A 13,981-nucleotide genomic window follows, 5' to 3' on the forward strand; every position below is an offset into this window, starting at 1 on the left:
AATAACAAAAAAGAAAAGGCTTTCGTCACAATGACCCTCTGGGCAGCAGCTGAGCTGTAAGTGGACAGGAGAGTGCCATCTGTGGGAGCTGGCTTCCGCCAAACCCTGTCTATCGCTCGAGGAAGAGGCCTTCCAGGAAAGCCCCAGAAGTCCACGGCATGGCAGGCCCTGCCTGCTGTTTCCATGAGCCCCAAGAATCCAGGCTCCCCACCCGGAGCCCCCAAAGGTGTGGCCAAAGTTTAATGGGCTCCAAAGGGAGGACAGCAGGCATATAAGGGCCCTTCAGACCAGCCAGACACAGAGGACAAGCAGAGAGAGACCCCGCCCAACCCACGCAGACCACGTTCTCGCTGTGAGTAGCCATAGAAGACAGTGGGTGGAGAGGAGTCAGCATGAGCCCTAGGGCAGAAGGGTGGTGTGAGCTGAGCAGCCCAGCCCAGAGGTAAGCTGGGGTGAGGTGACCCACTCCTGGGCCCCTCTGCCACCTTCAGATACCTAGCTGGGCTTCAGACTGAGAGCCCCCAGCTCATTTCCAGAGTGCGGGATAAAGTGGCACAGAGTGAGCAGTAGCAGAGCTGCCCCGAGGCACAGAGGCTGGAGGGAGCAGCAGGGGTTGCAGTTCCTGGCAAAAGAGAGGCTGTTTGGGGTGGGTGGGGTCATCGACTGCAGGCCAGGAACCCAGGCCAGAGCTCTGCATGGACGCAGGACCCCGCTGGGCACGGAAGCTTTGCTCTGGGAAGTTAAGGAGAAAAGCTGGTCCCTAGGGAGAGGACATGGCCAGGCAAGACGAGCACAGCCTGGTGCCACCACGGGAGGAGGGGGGAGGAGACAGGAGCCCCTCATCCAGAGCTGAGCACCTGAGGGCTGGAGCCCGTCCTGACGACGGGAAGGGAAGTCAGCACCCCACCATACATGAAAAGTGTCTCTCCCACTCGAGCTCCCCGAACACAAAGGAATGTCGGTGACAGGCCGACTGCCAGTTGGATCAAGAAAATGAGCAGCAATTGGATTTTGCCTTTTTCTATTCAAAGTTTTTATTGATTCTTATGGAGTGAATTAAATGCAAACAGCAGAATGAAAAGGGCTCTATAGCACCTCCTTGAAGGAAATGGGACGCCGTAAATGTGACACATCCGCCTCCACTGGGAGGGAGCGCGGGCCCGAGATGCAGTGGGGAAAGGATGGGAACGGAGAGGAGGAACAGGATTTGGAGCTCCCCACCCCCACCTGCCCTCTGTTCCCTAAAGAGCCTCCTGGGGCTGGGGGCTTGGGGCTTGGGCTCAGTACAGGGCCTCGGCCTCCCAGGGTGGTCTTCTGTGAGTGGGTGGTCCTTCCCACCCTCCTGGGAATTTGTAAGCAGCTGGCCCGGGAGACTTTGGCTGTCTGAGCTCTCGTGTTCTTGCTCATGGAGTCTTCGCAAGATGGAGAGAGAAATTAGGACAGGTCAGCAGAGTCACAAGAAGGCAGAGAGAGTGTTGTGCTGAAAGGAGGTGGCTTCAGATGACCGAGGGACAGGTCCCAGCACAGGAGGCAGGACACAAGCCTTGGAAGATTCTGTCCAAAAGGTGAGTTGGGTTGGACCTGCAGAGAAGACTTGAGGCCCGCTCAGGGCAGGATCCTCTCTGACCAACGGAATCCAGGCTGCCCCAAGGCTGTGGGAGCCCCGAGTTGACCCCCGGAAGCTCTTTATCTGGAACCCTGTAGTCACCCCCACCCCGCTGCAGCAGAGGCTGCCCCGGTCTCCCCTCTCTGCTCTGGGGGTCTGGCCCCTGTGCTCCACAGCCCGCCCAGCACAGGAATGTTGGCACCCAAGATACATTCAGCAGGCCTGCCCCCTGCGATGCCCTTCTCCGCCTTCTGTGAGCAGAGGCAGTGTGGAGTGGGGTACTGGGATAAACAACGGGCCTCAGAAGGAGGCTTCCAGCCCCTACTGCCTTTGAATGAGCCCCTTCACCTCCCCAGGTCTCCTCCCCTCCCCAGATCGCACCTGCTCCCAGGTGGGTGTGAGGATCGTGGGAGAGGGCTTGGAACAGATGCCATGCACTGGTGGTGTAAGGAAACAGCTGAGGCTGGCACCCAGCAAGCAGCACCCCCCCCCTCACAGGACCATCCTGAGCCTGCCCAAAGTCTGCCCAGCTGACCCCCTTTCTCAAGCCTCTGCACCCCTGCAGCCACCACACCCACCTGTTCCCCCGGCAGGTCTCTGCAGCCCACCTTCCCACCAGCCACACCCACTTCCTGGGATGCAGGAGGGCCCCCCTCACCCCACCAGCACTCATGGCATTCTGAGGGGTGTGCGGGGGGCTGGCAGGGAGGAGGTGCCCTCCCTGTTGTTTCTAGATGGTGGCCGACAGGCAGCTAGACTCACTGGAGCTGGGGCGGGGCTTGTTCCAGGGCCGGTGCTGGCCCCAGAGGGGAGGAGACCCTCTCCCAGCTGTTGGGTGCTGCTGAACTTGTCCATCTAGCTCTGTCTCCACGTGGGCAGAGGGTCTCAGCCTGTTTCTCTCTAGACCCGGGGTCTTGGCCTAGTGCTCCCAAGTAGAGCCTGGGCCATCTGGGCCTGGACCCATGCCTTTTGTCACCCTAATTGCTTCAGGGAGCAGGGAGGGCTCCCTGGGCATAGTTCTGTTGATAATCTAGGAGTTTTTTCTCTGAGATATGAGGTCCTTCTCCCTTCATGAGCCCAGCTGACCCCAGAAGACCTCGCCTGTAACAAAGAGAAGGGCCAACAAGTGGAATGATTCTTCCCCAGGATGTGGCAGGAGGCTGGGTGGCCTCTCCCAGGTGCTTGGTTAGCTCTCAAGGCTCTGGGGCAGAGAGGAGCCTCTGAGCTCATCTGGTAAAGCCCCATACCAAGCCCAAGTTCAGAGAGGCTAAGCAGCTTGCTCAAGATCACACAGCTACAGGTGGGGCGTGGGCCAGAGCTGAGGGCTCCTGCCTCCAACACAGCAGTCCGTCACTGCACCCTGACCTTGGTGACAGGAGCTCCTTGTCCTTGCCCGGCTCCAGGATGGTGTCCCACAAGGCCGTGGCTGCCCTGCTGGTGGTGCACGCGGCCGCCATGCTGGCCTCCCAGACAGAAGCTGTTGTTCCCATCTTCACCTACAGTGAACTCAAGAAGATGCAGGTAAGAATCCCACAGGCTGCCCGCCTCCCCAGCACAGCCGAGGTGACACAGCCCTGTCCAGCGCTGGAGTGGTGTTAGTCTATCTAAGGTACAAGTGTCCCTTTGGTAAACCCATGTTTAATCAACTCTGCTGGTGACACCAGGGAGACCATGAAGGACCAGGACCCACGATAACCCCAAACTCCAGCCATCTCCCTGGCACCTCTGCTCCTTCACTAGCACCACCAAGGTGTCAGTGGCTCCCACGAGCGACATCCTGTCCCACCTCACCCATCCTTCAGAGGAAATTTTCAGTTAACAAGCCAATAAATATTTGTTGAGCATCTCTCTAGAACGAAGGGCCGCCGGGAGTGAGAGGCCAGACATGCAGGGCCATCTAAGAAGCGCCCGTCTTCAAGGAGCAGGCTCGGGAGCAAGACACAAACAAATGAAAAATTCCCTAACAATAGAAGATAAAAGGGAGATGTCACAAGGCAGGACATGATTAATTGCCCAATAAGTGATGCTGATGGTAAGAGCTGAGCTCCGGGAGGGAGAAATCACCGTGGGCTGGCGCGCGTTTGGAAGCCTGCAGGAAAGAGGTGAGAGCTGAGCTGGGGGCCTTGGGAGAGAGGGAAACAGGAATTGGTGGGAGCAAAGGTCCAGAATGGGAAAGAAGTGGCTTTCCATGTAGTGGTGGCCAACGCCTCCTTCTCTTGAGCTCAGAAGAAAACAAGGCAGGCTTAATGGAACTCAGGCAGTGGGGCCTAAGAAAAACTGGACAGCTGGACCTGCCTCCCTGCACCTTTCACTTTAGACATCAAGGGATCCTGAGTGTCTTGTGCAGACATTTGTTTCTCTTTGACCGAGGAGATGAAGAAATGGGACTTTCATCTCCCACCTGTCTGAGAATGAGGATCCGACAGGGACAAAGACACAAGTCAGTTCTCTGGGAGGTAGCGTGGCCCTGTGTGCATCCCTGTATCTACACACTCTGTCCCGGGCTGGCTTCCACAGACCCAGTGAACAGTGTCCCTTGCAGAGACAAGGCTGGACGCAGCTCCCCTCTTCAGGGACAGACATGGAAACTGAGAGAGGAGATGCAGAGGGCCCTGAACACACCTTCCTCCATCCCTGGCTCCCTCTCCCAAAGAGATGACCAATTGTTCTAGAATCACTGCGTCTTGGGGGAGGCTTAGGCTGACTCTCAAGAGTGTCATTAGAGAAACCAAAGGAATGGGGTGTGTCTGATCTCGGTGTTCGGGGACCTGGCAAGCAGGAAGCCAGGCCGGATTTGGGACTGGACAGAAGCAGTCAAACCCAGTGGAATATCAACTAGCAAAATGGCAACCAAAGGACCCTTTGCATCAATCTGCTCTGTGGCTTTTCTCCTCGTAATTCCCAGGCGCCGGGATTTTTACGAAGAACCTGCAAACTCCTGCCTCCGTAATTCATCTCCCTGTCTTGCCTCTTATAAATCACCGCCCAGGGACTCCAGTTTCCGGGCCACCCCATGGCGCCGTCGCAGACTCAGCTGTCTTGCCACGTTTTTTTTTATAGGCTCTTTGCTAAGAAAAACACATTTTCACACTTAATACGCATGAAGGGCAGCCATTATTTTCAGCACTTTCACTTAATTAACAGTAGCAATCGGAGCGCAACGTTTGAACTGCAAAGGCATGAGTTCCTCTTCAAGCTGACCTGTTGGTGGGCAACGCTGGGGCTGTTCTCAAGCCACTGGGCGTCTGAGGCTCCTTGTGCAGGACGCACCTGGGAGAAGGGGGTCTTTTGGCCTGTGGGGGGCTTGGGCCACTTAGCACCCTCGGCAGAGACAGGCACAGGGCCATCGGGCAGTCAAGGGAGGGCGGGTTTTGGGCAATTTTGTGCTCTGCCCCCAGGAAAAGGAGCGGAATAAAAGGCAAAAGAAATCCACGAGCGTACAGCAGATGTCTGAGGAGGTGGGCCCTCTGGACCCCGCAGAGGTCGCAGGGGAAGAAAGAAACCAAATTATCAAGGTGAGCAGACGGGGGGACAATGCAGAGAAACTTAGTCAGGGGATGGTTCCCTTGGCCAGCCACAGAACCTTCTAGGATACAGCCGTGAGCAGGATATTCAGCCAACGCGCTCCATCCTGGGAGGGAGAGACAGACACCGATGATAAGACAATAAATCATTTTAGGCCCCAATAAGGAGGTATGAAAGAGAGGGACAGGGTGGAGACTGGGGGCACTGCTTTGGCTAGGCAAGGGGTCCGGGAAGGCCTCTCAGAGGAGGCGACATTTGATTTGAAACCTAAATGATGAGAAGGAGCCACCCATGCAAAGAGCTAAGCAAGAACATCCGAAGAAGGAACAGCAAGTGCAAAGGCCCTGTTCAGGAAGCACCTGGTCGGTTGGAGGCCCTCAAGGCCAGGGCAGGCTGGGAGAGGGCAAGAGGTCGGCAGGGCTGGGGGGCCAGGCAAGACATCCAGGAGGCCACTGGGGTTCCAAGCAGGGAAGTCAGCTGATCCGACCTAGAAAGATCCAGGGCAGCAAGAGTGGAGGCAGGAGAACAGTCAGGAGGAAGCTTCAGTCCTCAGGAGAGAGACAACCAGGCTGCCAGTTCCTCCCCCGGACAGGAGCCCAGGAGACGCTGCAGCATCAGGACCAGGGCTGGGGCCATCAGCGCCCATTAGGATGCACAGGCTGTGGGGGCTGCAGAGAGCCCTGAGTTTGTCCAGAACAGCTATGAAATTTCACAGACATGTTTATTCAGGCATGAACGCCTGCTTGGCCCCTGCTCCCTGTGAGGCACGGTTCTAGGCCCTGGGGATAGAGTGGTGAACAAAACAGACAAATCCTCTGCCCTCTTGGAGCTCACACTCCAGTGGGGGACCCGAAACAAGATCCTGGAAGGACCAGCAACAGATGACAAACAGGATAAATGAGCAAACTTTACAGTGTGGCAGTAGTGACAGGTGCTAGGGAGGAAAATAAAGCAGGGCAAGGAGATGGGGTGTGTTGTCATTTTAAATAGAGTGAGCAGAGCAGCTGCAAAGACCTGAAGAGAGCCAGGGAGTGAACCATAGGGACATCTGGGGAAAGAGCATCCAGGCAGAAGAAACAGCCAGTGCAAAGGCCCTGAGGCAAGAGTGGGCCCGGTGCATTATGGGAGCAGTGAGGGAGCTGGAGTGGCTGGAGCAGAGGGCGTCTGGGTGAGCCTGGGTTGTGAGACCAGACTGTGGACTTCAGAGGCCAGTGTTTGGACTTTGCCCTCACTGCTGAGGTGGGAGCCCTTGGGGGCTTTTGAGCAGAGGAAGAACATGATGTGATTTACATTTTAAAAGAGTCTCTCCAGCTTCCATGTTGAGAACAGACTGGAGGGGCAGAGGCAGAATCAGGGAGACCACTGAGGAGGTTGCTGCAGCATCCGAGAGAGAAAGAGTGGCTCAGCCCAGGGTGGTCATGGTGGAGGCAGGGCAAAGTGGTCGGATTCTGGAAACATTTTGGAAGTAGAAGCCCACAGGATTTGCTGAAAGAATGGATATAGGATGTGATGGAAGAGAAAAGTAAAAGCTGAGGTTTTCAAGGTTTGGGCTGGAACACGTGGCAAGATGGATCTGCCACTAACAGAGACAGGGAAGCCTGTGGCTGGCTGCAAGCTGCAGAGGAAGATCAGGAGGTCAGACTGGACTCGTGAATTGTGAGATGCCTGAGGGGCATCCAGGTAGAGACCTTGCGTGGCAGGTAGATACGTGAGTGTGGCCTTCAAGGGAGGTTAGAGCCGGAGACAAACAGGGGCGAGTCATCAGCGGTGAGATGGGTTTTCAAGGTCCCCGAGGGAGCAAGTGGATGGAGAAGGAAGGGCTCCAGGACTGAGCGTGGGGCACCTCCCTGTGAAGGGACCTGGGAGGGGAGGAGACTGATATCTAGAGAGTGACGGTCTGGCCAAGGTCACACAGGGGTCAGGGCAGAACCGAGTGGGACTTGACACCTCCCGCCTCCCACTGGACACTGGCCAGTGATCTTTCCACTCCTTCGGGTCGCCACAGTATGCTGTGCATAAACAGCGAGATCAGAGTGTGGCCCAGAGAGTGACCTCGGTGCTGTCACTGCACTCAGTGGGGGTGGGGGGGAGGCTTCTCTCCTTCCCACATGCTCTTTGGGCTCTCAAGGAGGAAGCCGAGCAGCTGGCAAAGGGGTGGCTCGCTCAGAACTGCCCTCCACACACACCTGAGGCAGAGTTTAAGGCACTAACTCCATGGTACAGGTTACATCCAATGTAACATCCTTCTCGGGGAGGCTGTGGTGCGGTACCTCTCATCTCCTTTCCATCTCCCTAGAACCATGATATATAGGCCAGGAGGTCCTTCTGGATTGTCCAGTCCAGCCTCCTCATTTTCAAGTGAGGACACGGAGGCCGAGAGAGAGGCGTCACCACATCAAGGGAACGGCATACCAGGGCTCGAACCCAGAGCCCCGTGGAGACGTCTCTGTGGTTGCCCTTCAGGCCTCCCGAGCCCGTTTCCCACCCCCAGGGGGCCTGCTGGGCCTGGGACTCCTCTCGGGAGATGCGGGGAATCTCTGAGTTGTTGACTGGTTTGGGCAAGACCACGAACCAGGAAGCTCTGGGAGTGACGGGGAGGTCAGTCAGTGCCCTGGCTCATCCGCACAACCTCTCCTGGTGGAGAGCCTCCGGACAGCTCCTCTGGGTCTCACTCATGTCCCCATAGTGCTAGACAAAGTGTAGCCTGGTGGTCGCAGGCACAGACCCTGCAGCCGGGTCCCCTGGGTATACCGTCTTCTCCCTCTTCTACTTAATACCTGTGTGGTCTTGAGTAAGTCACTCGACCTCTTTGTCCTCAGTTGCCTCATCTGCAAAATGCGGACACGATAGTCTCTGCATCATAGGGTTATTGAGAGGCTTAATATACATGAAGCATTTAGAGCAACTCCTGGCACGCGGTAAGACTCCATAGGGTTAGCTATTACTATGGTGGGGTGAGTTCCCTCCTCATATGAAGAGCCCGGGGGGTTCCAGCCGACCCCACCCCTCCAGTTCCATCTTCTCCACCAGGGGAGATTTGTTGATGCTCCTCCCAGCAGGTCTCAGCGACTTCCAAGATCCAGCCCCCTATTAGAACTGGGGGAAGGCGCCAGAATTCCCAGCTGGCCCTAGAAGCCCAGAGGACCCCAGAGGATCTGGGAGAGTGGGGCCAGCAGGGTGCTATGGCTCCTGGCGGCGCTCTTGCCACCTGTAAGGCACCCAGGGGTTAACGGTGCTCTCCGCTCCTCTCTCTTCTTGTTAACGCTGCCTTATTTCACAGCTGACTGCTTCTGTGGAAATTGGAATGAGGATGAACTCCAGGCAGCTGGAAAAGTACCGGGCGGCCCTGGAAGGGCTGCTGAGCAAGGTGCTGCTGTCTACAGAGAAGGGTATGAGGAGGGCAAGCGCCTCTGCAGCTGGGGCCTGGCCTCTGCCCACCCCAGTTAATATTCCTGGAGCGTGGCTGAGCAGGGCTTGGGGACGACATTTGCACTTGAGAACATAAAGCTGTCTTCTGCAAGTGCACCATCCTTCTCCAAGGGAAGCCCAGTCACAGAGTAGGGTGGGCTCTGATGGCTTCCGGTGGCTTTGGAGTCCCAATTCCCCAGCCAGGGGCATCTCAAGGCCCTGCCTCGATGGCTCAGGCCCATTTCCCAAACGCCTTTCTGGCAGAGGGCCACAACCCCCCATCCTTCCCCTTGCTCCAGATGTTCATTCCCTCCCAAAACTGCACCGAGGCTCTGGTTACTCTGAAGGAGACCCTGGTGCAGTCTGGTCAGAAAAGCCTGCATTTTTTCATTGCATTCATTTGTTCTGCAAATCAAAGTCTTGAGCCCCCCTTTGCCCACGCCCAGTTCAAGGTCTGCCCAAGTTACTTGTCCCATCTGACAAACAGCCACTAATGACTTCTCCCAGTCCCTAGGAGGAGAGGAAAGGCGCAGGGAGGAAGTGTGGTTAGAGGTGGAGGAACTGGGAGGTTAAACAATTTGCCCCAGGCTACAGAGAAAGCTGGAGGTAGAGCTTCAAGAAGCCTGGCAAAACCTCCCATCCTGGGTGGCCCCCTCCTTCGGACCTGCAGGCAGGTATAGACGGCGGTTTCATAAGCTGACCTGCTGACACTACTGAGCTGCAAACCCCCTTTTGCTTTCTCTAGCACCCAAGTGACGGCCGCTCCGGGGAGAAGGTAGACGGATCTGGGAGCCCCTCCCACCCAAGGGAGGCCCTGTAATCTGCACGGCCCATCAGCTAGGCTTGGAAGGAAAACCCCTCTCCCAAGAAAATCCCCCTCCAGCAAATAAAGCGTGAAATATACAGAAGTGACTCTTTTATTTAATATTTTAATTTCCAAAGGTCAAACTCAGGTCATGGCATAAAGGGGAAAAGAATAAGGCTCAGAAGGAGTCGGCCATAAATGGTGCACACATGAGCAGAACGTGTGCCTTTTCTAACTTCTAAGTTCCAATATCAGCTGGGACACATGGAATCGGAAGATTGGCACCGGCGCTTCCTTTACAGGTGAGGAAACAGAGGCCCAGAGAGATGGCATTTCACGCCCACACAGAGTCAGTGGCAGAGCAAAGACTGGAATTCGCGTCTCCTGAATCCCGGTCCATGTTCTGTTTACTGATGAGCTTGAGGTCTAATGAACCAGAGAGTTTTAAGGCCTCTGCACTCAACCCCTTACTGAGTAACTTCCAGCTAGCCCTTTAACCTCAATGAGCCTTTGCAAAAGCAAAGTCATAGTATCTGCCTTGAGATCTGGGGACAGAGGCACCAGCAAACAGCAAATTACTATTATTATTATCACCTCGTGACTACATGCTCCAGCATCCGCAGCAAAATTACACAGCCAACCCACTTATTTCTGCCTTCTAAACAAAACTGGATGGGAAATTTCATCCTAATTTAATTTTACATTAATGAAGTTTCATTTATTTATAAGCTGGGGCTGTATAGGAATAGCAGCTCCCTCCATTCATAGGTCACCAGCAATTAGACACTGCCCGTTCCGTATTTCTACCCCCCCAACCACTGTTAAGGGCTTAGCCACAGATAGTAGTTACCGAAACAAGAAGACCCCAACTCATAAAAAGGACTCCCGTTTGGGGTGCTCTGAATGCTCCTGAGGAACACCCAAACCTTACATGGGACCCAGCCCCTGCATGCTGCACATTCACACAATTTCCAGGGCACGTGCCGATCAACACAAGCACAGCTGTGGGTTCCCAGGAAATGCTGCCAGGACACCCCACAATAAATGGAGAGAGAGGGCTGCAGCAGGGCATGTGGGGAGAGAAAGGAGGCAAAGACACAGGAATCTATAAAGCTGTGACTGGGAGAAAGTGGAGCCAAGACGACTCCTCGCCCCTCCGAGTTCTACCACGCCAGCTTACTCCATTATCGGTAACGCACTCCAAGGAGCAGAAAAACAAAATGCTCACTGTCTCCTTCCGTGTGGAAAACACAGACTTGGTGTCTTTTCCTCACCCTCTGCTCAGATCTCCTCCTACAGTGAGACCACCCTCCCCCAACACCAGCAGGGGGCGCCCAATCCTGGGGCAGGGGCCCCAGCACCCTCTGGAGAATGTTCCTTAAGATCCTGGGGGTTGTAGAGCAGAGTTGAAAGAGGTGTCACAGAGGGAAACGAGAGCCTCCAGGAGACGTCGCCCCAGGCGGTCTGCATTTTTGTTCATGGGAATTGGTTCAGCAACCACAGCACCAGGGAAGCGTGAGGGTGCTGTCTGTTGTGCAGAGCAGCCCTGTTCAAAGCTCAGTGCTGCAGCCAGGTTGTCCCCGACCCACACCCTGCGGCCTCTGATGTGCTTCTCGGTAATGAGCCACATCAGGGACCCAGCCACCAGCCGCATCTGTATGCACAGGGCCCCAGCCGCCTGTTCAGATGTGTCGGCTCCTTTCTTTCCTTTTCCTCCTCTGGCCACTGTTCCATTTCTCACAATGGGTTCAAATAATTCTTTTTCTCCTACGAGCTCCTCCAGTTTCCAGGACAGCTGACTCGATTGCTTTCAGGACATGCACAGCCCTGGAAGAAATTAAAATTCGGAGGAGGTTGGGGAGGATTCTGTGAGCTGAGCCAAGAGAAAATGACCATGTTTTCACACACCAGGAGTAAAGAGAGACATACCTTGGTTAATACCATAGAATGCCTGGACCAGGACCCAGCCAGGATCGGGAGATCAGGAGAGAGACCAGAGAAAGCAGTAGGGAGAGGATGCTGCTCATCCTCACATCTCGCTGAGGTTTATCCAGCAAAATCTGCAAGAATCTCTCCAGATACCTGGCAATTACGGAGTTACAGATTCCCCCGTCTTCATCTGAAATGTACTTTACACTTAACAGGACCTTGGGTAATTATAGGGCAAGCTGAACCTCGCTTCACAAGATGGAGATGATGAGGTATTTTCTCCGTAACCACATTGGCGGGATTTTATAACTACTGAGGTACGTGGATTTGCCATGAAATTGAATAGTTAAAAGCAAAGAGTAATTGCCTGATATCTGTACTCTGTAATTTAGTATAATCTAATCATGGACAAAGCCCAAAAGAAAATGTTCTGAAAGCATTACATTTTTCTTCATACACAATTTGTTATTGACGTCGGGAAATGTATTACATGCCTCTAAAGGAACGCTTACCTACAGATATCAAAGCGTGAGAGTGTCCAAAAGATCGAGAGTTTTCATTTTCTACCAATTATGAAAAGCAGGTGACATAACCGCCCATTAAACCCATTCTGACGTTTCTCTGTGACTGTATTTGCCCCTTTGTTGACCTAGAGAGATGAAAAGGGTGACGGTCCCCTTCCACGGGGCACTGAGATGAGGCAGCAGGAAGTTGGGCGATGCTGGGGCCATTCCAGTCAAAACTGGAGCCCAAGATGGCACCCACTTTGTCCCGCCTTTTCAACCACACTCTCCCAGTGTCCCCCACTGCAGTGTGACACCACCCGTGATGTGGTTCACAGGAAGCCCAGAATAGCTGAGAGGGATGCACGAGGCCAGTGACGAGGTGGATCAAGGACAAGACCGCAGTCCCCGAGCATCTTTAAGGACCTGATAAATGTGTGCAGGGCTTTTTGCAGGAGGAGAAGGAGAATGGAACCCACTAAAAGATTTATGGCTGTTATTATTATAAGGCTCCGCTGAGACAGAGAGAGGTCAGGACAGCAGGCGCGTGGCAGCCCTCCGGGAATGCAGAGCGTCCGCTGAGCGGCCCTCACCTCTGCTAAATGTGTGGATGTGGTTACTAAGTAGATTTAGACACTGGAGCTTGTTTTTCCTCTTTTGCCTTTAATACATCGGGAAGACCGACCACAGGCTGAGCTGCTCACCTTAAAAAAACCCCACAACAAAGTGATGAGAAAGGAGGGCACGCAGGGCAGCCATTGACTTTGCAACATTGCCCTTTTCTTTAAAATATGTGTGCCCATACTCGACAGGCCCAGCCAAAGAACCGCGTGGAAGACATAGAAAGGCAGACTCTGAGAGGGCCCCAAGGGCCTTGGGGGCAGCTCCCGACATGAGGCAGTGGTGGCAAAGAAGCCGGGAGGCCGAGCCCTCGCGTGCTGGGGAGACACGAGGGTCAGTGAAGGAAGTGTGGAGGTGGTCGCATGGAGGAAAGTGAACAGCAATGAGCTGACTTCACAAAGCTCGTAAAAGGGCCTTGGGGGCGCAGGATGCTGATGGCGGACCACAGAGGATTATCAACACAGGGAGGGGCAGGACCGGAGCAGGGAGTTCAGGAGGAAAATGGAAAGGTCTAAGACCTGGGAGGAACGATTGACTTGTGAGGTTTTTTCTGATTGACTTTCTCAATCAGATTGTGAGATTTCTTCTCGGAGCGGGTGGGAAAGGGAAGCACTGATTGGCAAAGACGCTGTAAGTGGTAGCAACTACACCAAAAGTTTACTAAACTCAGCAAGACAGGGCCAGGGACCGCCAGAAGCCACCGTGGAGGCAGAAGGGTGGACCACAGGGGGCAAAAGGCCACTGCTGCAAACATGATGGGTTCTAGTCTAGAGGGAAGACAACCGGGTTGGGGTGCGGCTATGGGTCATTTGGCCCTAGCTGTGTGTAGCAGCAGCAGTGTCCCCAAACACAAGGAAGGCTGACAAAGCCCACACTGGGGACCACCGCCTGGGGATGGCTCCAGTTCAGTACATATTTTTAAATCGCCTTGAGATCCATTGTGATGAAATAGACGATAACTCTGCAAAACGCTGTAACGTTAACTTTGTTTAAGCATCGGTTTCAAGCCCTCTTAGAATACACAGGGCCAGTATTGATGCCGAAAGGCTCATTCTTTATATATCGAACTGCACAGCTGCAAGGAATTGCACAAATGTTACCAACTCATTTGTCATGCAAACAGTGCTTCAGAAAGAAATAAAATACTATTATGTGGTATATGTGTTAGGCAATCACTATATCAAATTCATGGCATTCCGTGCAAACACAGGCAGGGAAAAGGAAAACAACACTTGGTGAGAGAAATCACACCACATGGGAGCAGCTAAGTGGGGCAAGATGGGAGGCTAACGACGGAAGCCTGATCAAGCTGAGGCTGTAATTTTCCCAGCAATTGTGGTCAGTGTTGAATACCCCCATGGTTGAGCAAGTAGCAGGAATGCAAACCACTGGCCCACTTGCCCCGGGGCTCAGGAAGGGGATGGGAGGGGACAAGGTGGGGGCTAGGGGATGGGACTGCAGGGGAGGAGGGGAGCATAGGGGAAGAAAAGAACTGAATCAGAGGGGTAGAATGGAATGGAACCTACAGGCCGGCAATAAATGTTTGGGAAAGGCAGCTGATGAGGTACGTGAAAGGAATACAAA

The 13,981-nt window shown here is 54.3% G+C and overlaps 1 protein-coding gene across 1 annotated transcript; it reads left to right on the forward strand.

Annotated features, from left to right (window-relative positions):
* Nucleotides 1-3,010: 3,010 nt before the first annotated feature.
* Nucleotides 3,011-9,295, forward strand: MLN (motilin). Its single transcript, XM_058555478.1, has 5 exons — nt 3,011-3,127; nt 5,005-5,121; nt 8,412-8,531; nt 8,839-8,905; nt 9,285-9,295. The coding sequence occupies exons 1-5, from the start codon at nt 3,011-3,013 to the stop codon at nt 9,293-9,295; spliced, it is 432 nt and encodes a 143-aa protein (XP_058411461.1).
* Nucleotides 9,296-13,981: the final 4,686 nt, after the last annotated feature.

The sequence above is a fragment of the Diceros bicornis genome, chromosome 14 (genome assembly GCF_020826845.1).
Source record: "Diceros bicornis minor isolate mBicDic1 chromosome 14, mDicBic1.mat.cur, whole genome shotgun sequence".
NCBI classification, from domain to species: Eukaryota; Metazoa; Chordata; class Mammalia; order Perissodactyla; family Rhinocerotidae; genus Diceros; species Diceros bicornis.